This window comes from Microtus pennsylvanicus, chromosome 11, assembly GCF_037038515.1.
Source record: "Microtus pennsylvanicus isolate mMicPen1 chromosome 11, mMicPen1.hap1, whole genome shotgun sequence".
Lineage (NCBI taxonomy): Eukaryota > Metazoa > Chordata > Mammalia > Rodentia > Cricetidae > Microtus > Microtus pennsylvanicus.
This window is the reverse complement of record NC_134589.1, coordinates 21,442,807-21,457,654: the sequence shown is the minus strand read 5'-3', so window position 1 is coordinate 21,457,654 and position 14,848 is coordinate 21,442,807. Positions and strand designations below refer to the sequence as shown.

General features: G+C 45.1%; 1 protein-coding gene across 4 annotated transcripts in view; it reads right to left on the bottom strand.

The window, feature by feature from the left end:
• Stat3 (signal transducer and activator of transcription 3) overlaps positions 1-2,451 on the bottom strand; it is a 55,790-nt gene extending 53,339 nt beyond the window's left edge. For 2 of the 4 annotated variants that reach the window (XM_075990721.1, XM_075990723.1), the window contains exon 1: positions 2,110-2,391. In XM_075990721.1, the coding sequence (XP_075846836.1) occupies positions 2,110-2,389 (280 nt within the window). In that variant the 5' untranslated portion in view covers positions 2,390-2,391. Of the gene's footprint in view, positions 1-2,109 lie in introns of all 4 variants that reach the window. The other 2 variants (XM_075990722.1, XM_075990720.1) reach the window with 2 other exon arrangements.
• Between the last annotated feature and the right edge of the window lie 12,397 nt (positions 2,452-14,848).

The following is a 14,848-nucleotide window of genomic DNA, read 5'->3' as shown; positions in this document are numbered from 1 at the left end:
ACAAGAAAAAAAATTACTTTTCAAGTAAGACACAGAACAGGGCTGGGCAGTGGTGGTGCATGCTTTTAATCCCAGCGCTTAGGAGGCAGAGGCAGGTGGATCTCTGTGAGTTCCAGGCCAGCCTGGTCTACAAAACAAGTTCCAGGCCAGCCAGATCAACACAGAGAAACCCTGTCTCAAAAACAAACAAACAAACAACAACAAAAAGACACAGAACAGTAAGTTAGCTGGCAGTCACTAGTACTTCCACTGTTGTGACACACTATGCCTTGGGCCAGTGTCTTGTCATTTTGGCCTCAATTTCCTTATCTACAAAATGAGGCTAAGGTTCTGTGACTAACCTACCTCCCAGGCCCTTTGAAGGTCCTCAGGCTGCGGATTATTTCTAAGTGGTTATTTGTCCCCAATGAACTACATATGAAAATAAAAGATTCATGCATCTGCTGCTAATGGTTCTTTGTGGTGCGTGTGCTAACAGACTACAAAACAAACCGCTCCAACTTTTTTATTCTTATTAGTCCAGATTTTCTTCCCAAAGCCCTGGGTTCGATTCCCAGAACCGACATGTTGTCATCTATCTGTAACTCTAGTTCCAAGAGGATCTGATGTCTTCTTCTGGCCTCCTTGGACATTGGACACACATGGTGCACTGACATACAACCAGGCAAAATACACATGCACATAAAACAAAGATAAATAAAATCTGAAAAAAAATTCTACTAGTGTTCTGGCCTGGCACATACAATAATGAAACAGAAATGCTACCTCAAGGAACATGGACATTATTTAATACAAAAACAAAAAAAAAATGGCTGGCTCAAGACATACAGTCTAAGCCCACATAGGTGGAGATGATTTAATGTTTTAATAAATTCAAATCAATGCTTTACCTGACAATTCAACATTTACAATGAATACAGACTAAATAAGCCCTTTAATACAGAAAACAGCAGGTGTAGACTACATACATTTTGAACAAGAAAAAATGACTAAACACTGACTGTAGCAACACACATATTAATTGATATAACAGAGTGATGTGGACTAGGTATGGAAAAAGGGACTTGAGTGACTGCCTGAACTTGCTAATTTGCTTACTTTGACACACACACACACACACACACACACACACACACACACACACACATCCCAACAGGTAAAGTTTACTCGCGGAACTCAGTCAAGGCCAACCAGTCTTTGTTTCCCTATCTTCTGCATTTACCCAAGAGCTTGGCTCTGAGACAGAAAACTCCCACTCTTGATTGGCTCATTCTGTCCTGTGCAATTAAGCAACACCACAATCCAGTAAACGCAATGGCTCAATTATTTATTGTCTAGTCGAGTTTACCAGGTGTTTATGAGAGAACAATGTCAAAGAGGAAAGAGGTTTGCTGCTCTTTAGAGCTGGTTCGACCAGGGATTTATTTTGAATTAAAAAAAAATGTTTTTTTTTAACAAGGTGACTGGAAGCATAGTTTAACATAGTGGTGGGTGAAAATTTAGAAAGAACACGTTTGTCAATTTCCTATAGGAAATATGATTCTTATGAAAAAATCGTAGCCACAACTAGCCAGCCCAAGAGGCTGTGGGGGAACACCAGTCCCCACCTCCTAAGGGGTACAGCTGGCTACTGAAGGAGCAGAAGCAGGACAAGGCAAAGAAAGTGGCTCGGCACCGAGCAGCCAGGCCCAGCACGGGGGCGGGAAGGAGGCTCTTTCCAACTCCCCCACCCCAATGATCTCCGCCGGCGTGACAGTGGCTCTGGTCGCCCGAAGTCCCTAGCCTCCAGGAGCAGGCATTGGAGGGCCGTAGTTGACTTCTGTCACCCTCAGCCTAGAATGCCCTCGCTCCACGGTTCTACCCCCGGAATCTCCCTCCGCATCTCCCCCTCGAAACTTCCAGCGCCGCTTCCCTTCCCAGGCCGGCTCCTGTCATCAGTGGAGCAGTCCCTCCGGGGTGACCCTCGGTGTCTCCACCTATCCTCTCGCCTCTCTAAAGTGTCCCATTCACAGTTCTAAGCACCCCTAAAGCCTCAACCGCGCGACGCCCCGCGGTGTTCCCCAGCTGGCATGCCGTCGGGGCGATGGCCCCACCCTGCACCCCCTTCACCTGTCTCCCGGGCTGAGGCCCGACTGGCCGGGCTACGCTGACTCCCGGTGCGAGCAGCTGGGCTCCCGAGGGCCGCTTGGCCTCTCCTAGCCGACGCGATCAGGCGACACACCGAGCCGGGCTGTGCCTCAGCGATCCGGTTAGGGCTCGTTCCCTCAGCCGCGACGTCGGAACCCCAGGCTCCCCCTCCCTGTCTACACTGCAGCTCCGGAAACCGCTGAATTACAGCCCCTCCAGCCAATCCCCACCCAGCTCCCAACGGGCCAAGACACGCCTCCATGCATAATTAAAGAACGACCCGCTCTCTAGGCCACCCCGAGGCCTCGGGGCGAGGGCAGTACTACCGAAGCCCCGCCCATCGACCAATGAGAAGCGCCTCTAGAAGAGAAGGTGGGGTCGAGAGGCGTCTGGACACGCCTCCCTGTGCGGGCTGTTCCGAGAGCTTCGTGTTCCTCCCGCCGCGGTCAAGGGAAGAGCGGAGGCCTAGCTCACAAAAGCCCAGGGGGAGGGAGGAGACATTAATGGAATGTCCTGCTGAAAACTCAGCTGAGTTCCTGGCAGTGCGTGACGTCAAGACACTTTAAATGCCCTGATACGGCTCGCCTCTGCCCGCTCTCCCTTTTCCCGGCCCTTGGCACCACGTGGGGGCGAGATTGTGAGGTTCTTACCACGTGGGAATCAGCCAGTTAGCCGGTCTCCGTGTATCACCACATATATGCATTTGGGTTTCTGGGGACATCAAAAAAGTACATGGGCGACTCTTGACTGCTCTGAACTTCAATGTCTGCGTGAGTCTGGACATATACCCGGAAATATGACGTGGAAATAGAGTAATTACTAGATTGCGTGGGGGAGAATCGTGGATATAACCCAGCGCTGTGTTCCATCGCTTCAAGCATGAAACTCAAAAGGAAGGCTTCTTGGTCAGTTCACAGAAATGCAGAAAGCATACTCATGACAGCTGACATGAAAACAGTATTTGCCATTTCCCATTCCCACGTGTCTGCGTTTTGTGTTGTGACTTTTTCTTTTTGTTTTTCACATTACTTTGTTATACTGGCTCTTAAAATAGTTCAACAGAGTTTTGATCAATTTGTTTCCTTTAAGAGATACTGATTTTTGGGGCTGGAGGGATTCCTCAGCACTGGCTGGTCTTAGAGAATTCAGATTCAAGTCTCAGCACCCACCCACATGGTGACTCTCAACCATCTGTAACTCCAAACCCAGGGAATGTGAGGCTCAGACCTCTGCTGGCACCAAGGACACGCGTGGTGCACAAGCATGCCTGCAGACAAATCAACACACGTTAAATAATTTTTAAGTTAGGTACTGATTTTAAAACTAACACACACACACACAGAAGGCCTATAAAATATTCTCCTTCCCTTCTGATGGTTTTAGGATTCACTGTTACCATTAACTAGTCTTTTGCTATTAAGCGTAAAAGTCCAATTGGGAGAAATAGTTCTGAGACATTCTTCCATCACTGCTTAAGACTGAGGTGGTAGGTCTTAGGTCATCTAACCTTTTCCGAGTTCTTGAAAATATCCGACCACTTTCCCATCGTGTCTGTTGGGTGTGCAAATTTTACTGAGTTGAAACTGGCGGTTCACGGTGCGTGGCTTTGCTTTGCTTTATGGGATAGAGGACGAACTTTGCGTAGTGCAGTGATTTGTATGTGCATGTGAGGTTGCAGACATCAATAGTGTTTGTGTTGCCTGTGTTTAACACAAAGAGGGATAAAGATAAAAATCTTAAAAGGGCTATTATCTCACCACACAGATAACCCCAATGACATTTCCTTTTTAAAACATACATACCCAAACAGTTCAGGAAACTTGACATTTTTGTTTTCTTTGTTTTGTTTTGTTTTTATTTTGTTTTTTGAGACAAGGTTTCTCTATAGCTTTGGAGCCAGTCCTAGAACTAGGTCTTGTAGACCAGGCTGGCCTCAAATTCACAGAGATCCGCCTGCCTCTGCCTCCTGAGTGCTGGGATTTAAGTTGTGTGCTACCACCGCCCAGCTTGGTTTCTTTATTATTACTATCACTTGGTTTCTTGAGACAGGATCTCTTGAATGCACTGAGATTTCAGACTCTCCACACCACATCCCACCTAGGTTGAAATTTATTAATAAAATCGTCTTCCTCCATCAGTCCTTTTCCCTAAAGATAGATGTGGTTATTAATTTCTGGTGAGAAAAAAAAATCAATGACTCTTAACCTTTCTTGGGTCACTGATCCTTCTGTAAGACTGACAGAAGAGAATTTGGATTCTAGACCCCAGGAAATAGACAGCCTAAGCTTTTACTCACATCTACTAATGGCTTCCCATATGCCTGAAACCTTTCCTCAGTCTCCAGACTGGGACCTCAGTTACCACGTCAGATCCATCTTTATGAATGTGTAATGTTTGGAACAGAAACCCAGGACTTCAAACATGCTAAGCCTGTGTTCTACCACTGAGCTACTTCCTCAGCTAATACCTATTTTCAAAGTAAGAAGCGGGGGCTGGAGAGATGGCTCAGAGGTTAAGAGCACTGGCTGCTCTTCCAGAGGTCCTAAGTTCAATTCCCAGCAACCACATGGTGGCTCACAACCATCTATGATGAGATCTGGTGCCCTCTTCTGGTGTGCAGGCATACACGCAGGCAGAATGCTGTATACATAATAAATAAATTAATAAAAAAAAACAAAGTAAGAAGTGAGTGCCTCCGTGTAGGATCCCTAATGATGGACATGAATCTCCTACTGCCCAGGAGATCCACTCCAGTAGGAAACTGTTGTATTTACTTAGGGAAGTGTAGGGAGAGAGAGCACAAGCGCAGGTCTTCACGGCAAGACATCCCACCCACATATCACCTAATCCTCTTTGAGCTTGATAGCCCGTGCAGTTGACTGATACCCTGATACTGTAGTGTTTGTTTAATGATTTCCTGCTGCCTTTTGTTGCTGCTGTTTGTTTGTTTTAGGCAGGGTCTCTGTAAGTAACCCAGGTTGACCTACAGCTACCATCCTGACTCAGCTTCCCAACTGTTAGGATTACAGGTATGTACCACTATGCCCATCTCATCGCCTCTTTTCTTTTCTTTTTTGCAGCAACCACTTAGCAAATAGGAGAGGCCATGTTATCTACTGAGATAGAACACTAAGGTTGAAAGATAAACATTATGGCTCAATCTTATAAACCCAGCTGGGGGCTGGGGAGATAGCTCAGTTGGCAAAGTGCCTGCCATGCAAGTCTAAAGACTTGAACCCAGGTCCCTAGCACTCATGTCAAAAGCTAAGTGTGATCCTAACACCCCCTGCGGGGCAGAAACACATGGACACCCAGAGCTTGCTGGCCAGTCATTCTAGCCAATCAGTGAGTTCTTGATTCAGTAAGGGAACATTTCAAATGATAAGGTGGGGGCTTTCTAAATGGCTTAGCAGGTAAAGACTCTTGTCACCAAGCCTGACAACCTGAGTTCAATACCTAGGATCCCGACACATGATTGGAGAAGCAAGCTGACCCCTCCAAGTTTTTCTCTGACCTTCCCACACATGCTATAGTATATAGGCATATTCAAACACATGCACATAGATAGATAGATAGATAGATAGATAGATAGATAGATAGATAGATAGATAGATAGATTTTTTTTTCTGAAAGAAGGTGGAAGTCAAGTATAGTATTGCACACCTTTGATATGGTGGTCTGGGCACATGGGAGGCAGAGGCAAGTAGATCTCTGATCCCCTTGAGTTTAAGGCCAGCTTGGTCTTTATAATGAGTTCCAGGATAGTGAGACCCTATCCCAAAAAGCATATGTTAGGAATTGATAATGAAGACACCGGTTGTCAACCTTTAGACATATACACACCGGAAATTAACCTCTAGACATATGCACATACATTAAAGAAAGGAAACTAAAGTGGAAACAGATGGGATAGTAAATGCCTCAGATTCCATCTGCTCAGGAAGTTAAAGCAGAAGAATCAGGAGTTTTAGGTCAGTCAGGCTAACAGCAAGACCTCATCTTGAAAACACACACACATACACACAAATAAACTTGTAGTGAACACTTAGAATGTCAGTACTTGAGAGGGTGAAGCAGGAGGATTCCTGCAAGTCTGATACCATCTTGATCTAATACTGAGTTCCAAGCCAGTTAGGGTTGAACAATGAGATCCTATTGTAGTAATATTTCGCTTTCATTTTAATAAATAAAGCTCGCTTGAAGATCAGAGAGTAGTAAAACAGCCCCACTGATCAGCTTACAGACCAGGCAGTGGTGACCCAGTAACCACAGAAACCGGGCTGTAGCGGTGCACGCCTTTAATCCCAGCCCTAGAGAGAAATATAAGTCAGGAAGAGACAGCCCCCTTTCAGTCTCATTCTGAGATTCCTAGAGGCAGGATCACCATTTCAGACCGAGGTATAGTTAAGAGTCAGTGACTGGCTGGTTTGCTTTTCTGGCCTTTAGGTTGAACCCCAGAATCTGACTCTGGGTTTTTGTTAATAGCGCTACATCCTGTCTCAAAAAATAAGAGAAAGAGAGAGAGAGAGAGAGAGAGAGAGAGAGAGAGAGAGAGAGAGAGAGAGAGAATAGTCAAAACAAAATTCTGGGAATGGTGGCTGATGACTGGCATCTATAACCCCAGCACTTAAGAGGATATGAGAATATAGCTTTAAAATAGCTTTGAGCTTCCAAGTTTGAGGCCAGCCTGGGCTATATTGTGAGTTCTAGATCAATCTGAACTACAGATAAGACCCCACCTTTTAAAAAAAGGACCAGGTGTACCCAGCATTAAGGCAGATATCTGTGGATTCAAGGCCAGCCTAATTTATATAGAGTTCCAAGACAGTCAGGGCTACATGGTAAAGATCCTACCTCAAAAAATAAAAAATAAAATTAAAAAAAAAAAGGAGGAGGAAGGTAGACTACTTGAGTGAGTTTGGTCTCCAGCACTGGGATGGGGACACACACACATACACACACACACACACACACACACACACACACACACACACACACACACAGGCGTGGGGGGCACACCAAATAGTCAGGTCAAAACCTGAGTGGCTCAGCGCTATGCCAGCTGCCACAATTTTGTATCCTGCAGCCCAGCATCATCTAAACACTCCAGCACTGCCTTCCTGGAGTAGACCCTCCATCCCCCCACATCCTCACCTGAACCTGTCTGCTCCATCTTTACAACACTGTTCGAGACCAGCACAGAGGTTGGTATACGGCTATCTTCCCAGCACTTGTAAGCTGAGGCAAGAAGATTGTTTGATGCTAGCCTGGTCTAGTTGGCTTGTCTCATTAAAAAAGAAAAAAATCTCTGTTGAGACCTGCCCCTGGCCTTTCTCCATACCTCCACGAAAGCCTCGTGTCTAAAGGCAGTAGTTCCTCTCAGTACACTGCTTTGCCACAGGACCAGTCCCCCCTCACTCTAGCCTATCCTCCTCTGAGCCATGGACTTCATCCTAAAAGTTAAATAAACTAGTATCCAATATGTCACTGCCGACTTAAAAGGCTCTCTCATTCTCTAATAAACTTACAGAAGAAGCAAAAGCCAACAACAACAAAAAACGGACTTCAGCTCTCTGGGCTTGGACATGCATCACAGAGACAGGCTAAACACACTGAAAGGCCAGCATGGTCATTAAATGCCAGTCCCATTGCGGGGCGGTGGTGTCGCACGCCTTTAATCCCAGCACTTGGGAGACAGAGGCAGGTGGATCTCTGTGAGTTCGAGGCCAGCCTGGTCTACAAGAGCTAGTTCCAGGACAGGCTCCAAAGCTACAGAGAAACCCTGTCTCAAAAATAAATAAATAAATAAATAAAATAAAATAAAAACCTGCCAGGCCCATTATAGTGCCTCCCTCCAGAAAATGGTGAAGAAAATTGAAATCCACCAGCACACCAAATATACTTGTTTCTTCTGACTCACAGAATTGAAAGGCCAGCAGAAATGTTCCCATCCTTGTCTTACAATAAAGGGTTAATCTTTATCACTAACCAAAATCAGAGTTTAATGTAAATGAATGACACCCAACACAGAGCCAGGCATACAGCAGGTGCTCAATCTATGCTCCCTCTTTTCCCTCCTTCCTCTTGATTTGACAGGCTGACATGAACTCCAGCCTCTTCCCATGTCTCCAAAGTTCGAGAGCTGAACTGTCGTTCTTCCTCTTGAATGGGTCAGGTCCTCTGTAACTTTGTGTCTTCCTGGTTGGTCTTTCTTTCAATTAGAATGCCTACTCCCACACCTGTTGAAGAATATCATTTTCAAGTGAGTGTGACTTTTGTTTACACTGTTTAACTCTGTGAAACTGTGTTACTGCGCCTGTCTAAAACACTGATGGTCCTAATAAAGAGCTGACCAGCCAATAGTGAGGCAGGAACAAGGAGGAGAGGATGCTAAGGGTTAGCCACTCTGCCAACGGAGTAAGAAAGAAAGATATACAGAAGTAAGAGAAAGATAAAAGCCCAGAGAGGGAAAAGGTAGACAGGATAGTTTAAGACAAGACAAGCCGGCAAGAAACAAGCCAAGCTCAGACTGGGCATTCATAACTAAGAATAAGCCTCCGTGTGATTTATTTGGGTGCTGGGTGGTGGGCCCCTCAAAAAGCCAAAAGAGTAAAGCATCACACAACACTCATCCTATGAGAAAACTGATTCTTCTAAGAATCACCTCCTCTGGGTTTTTTAGATATTCTCAGCAAAGTTAGTCTCTTCTACTAGACTCTTTCCTCAGGTCTCTGCCCCATCTACAATAACACTCAGCACCTTGGACTGCGACGAATCAATTTGTTAGCCTACTTCCTTGTAAGAAAAATGAATGATTAGATAATTTATTACTTTATAAATATATTAATATTATAAATATTATTAATTTATAAATTAATTAATTTATTTATAAGCTATTTCTATGTTCCAAAAACTATACCAGACATCTAACCCAGTGAGGCAGATTTATAATTCTCATCTTGGGGATGGGGGTGTGACATTATTTATTAGCTTTTTATTTAGCTCTAGTTAACCTAAAATAAATTAAACTAGACCAGGCTGGCCTCAAACTTGCAACGATCCTCTTTCCTTTGCCTCCCGTGTACTGGGATTAGAGGTATGAGCTACAATGCCTAGATTCTTTTTTTTCCTCCTGAGACAAGTGTCTCGTATAGCCCAGGCTTGCCTCCAACTTACTTTGCAACTAAGGCTGGTCTCCTGATTCTCTTACCTCTGCCTCTCAAGTAGTAAGATTACAGACGTTCAGTTCTCGTCTCACAGCAGAAAGCACGAGGATTTAGAAGGTAAACAACTGCCCTGGTGTGGTGAAGTGTGCCTTCAACCCTGCCACACAGGGAGTCACAAAAGCAGCAACAAAAGAGGGGGGAAAGGATCGGATGTGATGCACACCTGTCATTGTCACCGCGTAACCAGCACTCACAGGTGGAGGCTGGCCGGAGGATAGCAGGAGGTCATGGAAAGTTCAAGGCCAGCCTGGGCTACGTGAGCCTTTATTTCTGCAAACCCCTACGATTCCCCATCTGCAAGTAGTAGTCTACATAACCAATCTAATTCCACTCTCTGAAGGACTTGTTTTATTTTTTCATAATTTATTTTTATTTTGCAGCCCGGTGGTGGTGGCGCACACCTTTAATCCTAGTGCTAGGGAGGCAGAGGCAGGCAGATCTCAGTGAGTTCAAAGCCAGCCTGGTCTACAAAGCAAGTTCCAGGACAGCTAGGAATGTTATACAGAGAAACCCTGTCTTTAAAAACCAATAATAAAAATAATAATTTATTTATGTGCATTGGTGTTTCACCTGCATGTATGTCTGAGGTCATCAGAAGGCCTGGAAGTGGAGTTACGGACAGGCGTGAGCTGTCGTGTGAGTGCTAGGAATTGAACCCAGGTGCCCTGGAAGAGCATCCAGTGCTCTTAACCACTAAGCCATCTCTCTAGCCCCAGGACTGGTTTTATTTTTTCTGGTTCTCTGAGATAGGGTCTCATGTGGCCCAGGGCAGTCTGGAACTTAAAATACCTCAAGTCTCTGATCCTCCTGTCCCCATCTCCGAGTGTTGAGATTACATGTATACACCACCACACCCAGCAGAATAACTCACTTCTCCCTAATACAAAGACGAGGAAATGAGGTTGTGTGCCTTCTGAGGTTATACAGCTTCCACCTGATTCTGGCTTGAACAGTCACCCTTGGAAACCTGTTACCATATTGTGTGGAAGCCCATGCTCCCTGAGGAAGCTATGTGAAAGGTTCTGACTGAACACCTAAAGCTCAGCTGAAAGCAAGCACAGCTGGAATGTCAGCCAGCCTGGTGAGTCCAGATCCCATCCTAAGAGAGGCCATAGAGACTAGAGAATTGTTATCTAGGCCTACCTAGATAGCAGAACCTAGCAAAATTAACTGCCACTGCTTTGAGTGACCCAATTTAGGTGTGCTGGAGTGCACTCAGTGAGGGTCTGGAATAGTGACACCATACCATTAATCCCAACACTTAGGCAGATGCCAGGTTTGTCTCTGTGAGTTCAAAGCCAGCCTGATTAACACAGCAAGTTTCAGACCATCCAGAGCTACATAGTGAAATTCCATCCCCAAAAAACAAACAAAAAAATAAATAAATCTTTAAAAATATTTATGAGGAGCTGGAGAGATGGCTCAGCGGTTAAGAGCATTGCCTGCTCTTCCAAAGGTCCTGAGTTTAATTCCCAGCAACCACATGCTGGCTCACAACTATCTGTAATGGGGTCTGGTGCCCTCTTCCGGCCTGCAGGCATGCACACAGACAGAATATTGTATACATAATTAATAAATAAATAAATATTTTAAAAAATATATTTATGGGTGTGTGTGTATGTGGGTGGGTGGGTGTGTGCCTGGCAACCAAATGCAGATTTTTTTCTGGGAGCAATCAGTGTTTATAACCCCTGAACCATCTCTCCAGCCCAATTTCTTTTAATTTTTTTAAAAAAATAGTAATAAATTTAGAGAGGGTTCATCACATGGCAACAGGTAGCCAAGTTTTGATTTTTTTGTTTTGTTTTGTTTTGTTTTGTTTTCCCGCTTGTTACCTGGAAGATTCAGGAACTGTAGGCCAGCTCAAGAACTGAAACTGATCCAACTTTGTAAGGTTCTAGAAACATTTGCTCTTTGTTCCCTGGAGGAGGTCTTCTTGATCCCTAAGTAAAAAGAAAGCCTGGTAAAGAAGAGATTTGGAGACGTGCCTTGAAGACACTGTGCTGATCAAATAGGACAAGAACAACTTGGTAGATGCTGGGATTCTCAAGTGTTTCGGGCACAGAAAGACTCAATACTGCCTGAGCCTCGTCCTTAGCATCACAAAAATCGGCAGGTCTATTTGTTGAGACCGTCTCAGACTCTCCTGCTAAACCGTGCCCAGGCATCCACATTGGAGCACCTCTCTTTCCTCCTGTCTAGACAATGGTCCTCCCTTTCAGTACCAAGGCCAAGGTTCTTTCCTATATTGCTTAAAACATTATTCATACCCGGTCATTCTGTTCCTGCAGTGACTTCCTGGAGGGCCCTAGAATAGAAAGACTTCTTTCTCTCGCCCTTCAAAACCTTGCTCACTGCCAGACTCCCTGCTACCCACTGGATTCCAGCCAGGACGTTTCCCAGTTCAGGACCTCTGCAGATGCTCTTCCTGTCCCTTCCCTGGCTTTGGCATAGCTAGTTCCTTCTCACACTTTCTATCTTACTCAGACGGGCCTTACGTAAAGCTGCTTCCCACCTCCTCTTCTCTTTCTCTCTGTCCTGTTCCTGTGAACTCCCCGCAATTCTTTTATATGTTTGGTCTTATCTGTGTCTTCATCATACCGGTAGTTCCAGGGAAGTGGATGTCTGTTTCTTTGTCTCCATAGTGCCTGGCACAAGGCACATCATATATCTTGTGCTTGATAACCAGGGGGTGAGGGCTAGGGATGTAGCTCAATAGGTAAAAATGCTTGCCTTAGCCAGCATGAAGTCCTAAGTTTGATCCTCATCATCATATAAAAGTGGTGCATGGCTCACGCCTGTTAGCCCAGTGTTGAAGAGGTGAGAGTCAGGAGGATCAGGAGTTCAAGGTCATCCTTGGCTATTTGGTGAGTTCAAAGCTAGCCCAGGAGACATTTAAAAAAAAGTGAGAAGCTAGAGAAATGGTTCCGTGATTAAGAGGGCACCATACTGCTCTTGCAGAGTTCTCAAATTGGGTTCCTAACCTCCAGGTCGCCATACCATAACTGGATATAACTCCAGCTCCAAGAGATCTGACAGCCTCTTCTGGCTTCTGCAGGTGCACATATCCACACAAGACATATACATGTACATAATTAAAAACTAATAAATATTCCAATGGAAGGATGGGCACAGTGGCGCTTGCCTTGAGTCCTGGCACAGATCACTGTGACTTTGAGGCCAGCCTGCTCTATGTGCAGGGTTCAGGCCAGCCAGAGTGGCACAGTGAAACCCCGTCCTCCTCCCCCAACCCCTTCAAGAAAGAATGAATAGCTAGATGAGCACTGGCCTCAGTCCTCACCTCCCTTCTGACGTCACCTTGTTTCCTTCCAGCTGTCTGTCTCTGGAGATGCTTTCTCTCTCCTGTCTTGGACCCTGCACTTTCCTCAAGTTGCTCCATTTCACCATTAGCCCCGTGCCCTTACTGCACTTGCTCCAAAGCGGCTTCTGCCTTCTCTTATCTATAGGACAGGACCCTGGCAGGCACAGGGAGCCTCACTATCAGAGTTGATATCTTCTCTAGAATTTGATTTCGCTATAGCATCCCACACTGATAGTCATCTACACCTTCCCTCTGAGACATCCCTTCATCCCTTGACCAGCACAGTGGTCAGCGGAAGCAGTTGCATGAGCTTCAATGTTGATGAGAGAGAGAGAGAGAGAGAGAGAGAGAGAGAGAGAGAGAGAGAGAGAGAGAGAGACTAGGTTTGAACCTAGGCTCGTACACACTATATTCTGTTCCTTAACCCCTCTCAAGTTTTGACACCCTCATCAGAAGAGAGAATATAATACTTCTTCCCTTAGTTAACTTGCGTTGTTTCTGTTGCTGACGTAAGACATCATTTCTCGGGGCTGGAGAGATGGCTCAGAGGGTAAGAGCACTGGCTGCTCTTCCAGAGGTCCCGAGTTCAATTCCCAGCAACCACATGGTGGCTCACAGCCATCTATAATGAGACCTGGTGTCTTCCTTGCCAGCAGTACATTATATGCTTAATAAATAAATAAATAAATATTTAAAGGAAAAAAAAGACATCATTTCTCTGTTGGGCAGAGTGTTTACCTAGCGCACCTGCATTCTTAGGTTCTATTCCCACCACCACATAAGCCAGGTATGGTGGTATGTGTCAACAATCTTAGCACTTAGGAGTTGGAGGCAGAAAGATCGGGTGTTCAAGATTATTCCCAGTTATTTATCAAGTTCAAGCCCAGCCTGGGATAGAGGGGATCCTATCTGAAACAAAAAAACAAAAATCATACTTTTTTAAAGGAGGGCTTTAGAGGGCAGAGCTCCCCCAAAGACGAATAGACCGCGCAACAAACCCTAAAACCAAGCATGAGAAGCCCTCTTATTGGTCAGAGGAGTCCAAAAGACTCCCAAAACATTATAGGCTATTGCTATTGTCCTTGATTTCTTCCCAGAGGTTGAGAGTGAGTCCCCCTGGCTGCAAATACCATGCACTTCAGACAAGCACCTGGAGGATCTGAGATGGATCCGACCTGAAAGGCTCCACCCTGAGAACTATCTTTCATGGTACCAGAAGTCACCATGAAAGCTTCCAAGGGAGAATAGAAACCAACAGTCCTAATCTAAATATGACACCTACAAACTACAGCCACCACCAGCCTGGCACCATTAACAGTAAAAGTGTAACAGTGGCACCCATATCTTGGTGGTCACCAACAGCTCTCATTAGACTTAAGGCCCACTCAACAAGAAAGAAAGAAATCTCTCCTGGAATCTCACCCAACACCCTGCATTCTAAATATTTATCCTTATATCCACAGATAAGTGTAGTCCTTACCCTCAACAAAGAAACTTCTTGTTGCAACAGACCAAGACCATTATGAAAAGCTACAACCCATCAAAATATAGAGACCAAGTGATAGTGTGGTACCCAGACCCAGCTGGTCATCTATAACACAGCTCCTGACCTAAGGTTTAGGGAACATCTCCAAAGAGAGGATAGAAACATTGTAAGAGAGAAACAGTATCTGTTGTAAGATTGTGGCTCCTAGAAATGTCAAGGAAGCTACACCGGTGAAGTTTCAACAACATGGATGCCTAAAGAAGACCTGAACAAGGGTAATATGCTAACATGGAGGGGGGAAATTTCATAGGGCCCAAACAAAGAACTACAAGCAACTAAGGAATGCTGAGCGTGAAAGAAATGTCTTCCCTAGGGAAGAGCACCCCCAACTGGTTTACTCAGTGCTAAGAAGTCAGCCCTGGCATCATAAGTCTACAGGTAACATGTTGTATGCATATATTTAGAAAATATAGTACATGCCAGGCGGTGATAGCGTACGCCTTTAATCCCAGCACTTGGGAGGCAGAGACAGGTGGATCTCTGTGAGTTCAAGGCCAGCCTGATCTACAGAGTAAGTTTCAGGACAAGCTCCAAAACTACAGAGAAACCCTGTCTTGAAAGAGGGGGGGGGAAGGGAGAAAAAATATATGCATATATGTGTGCATATATCAAATATATATCATATAT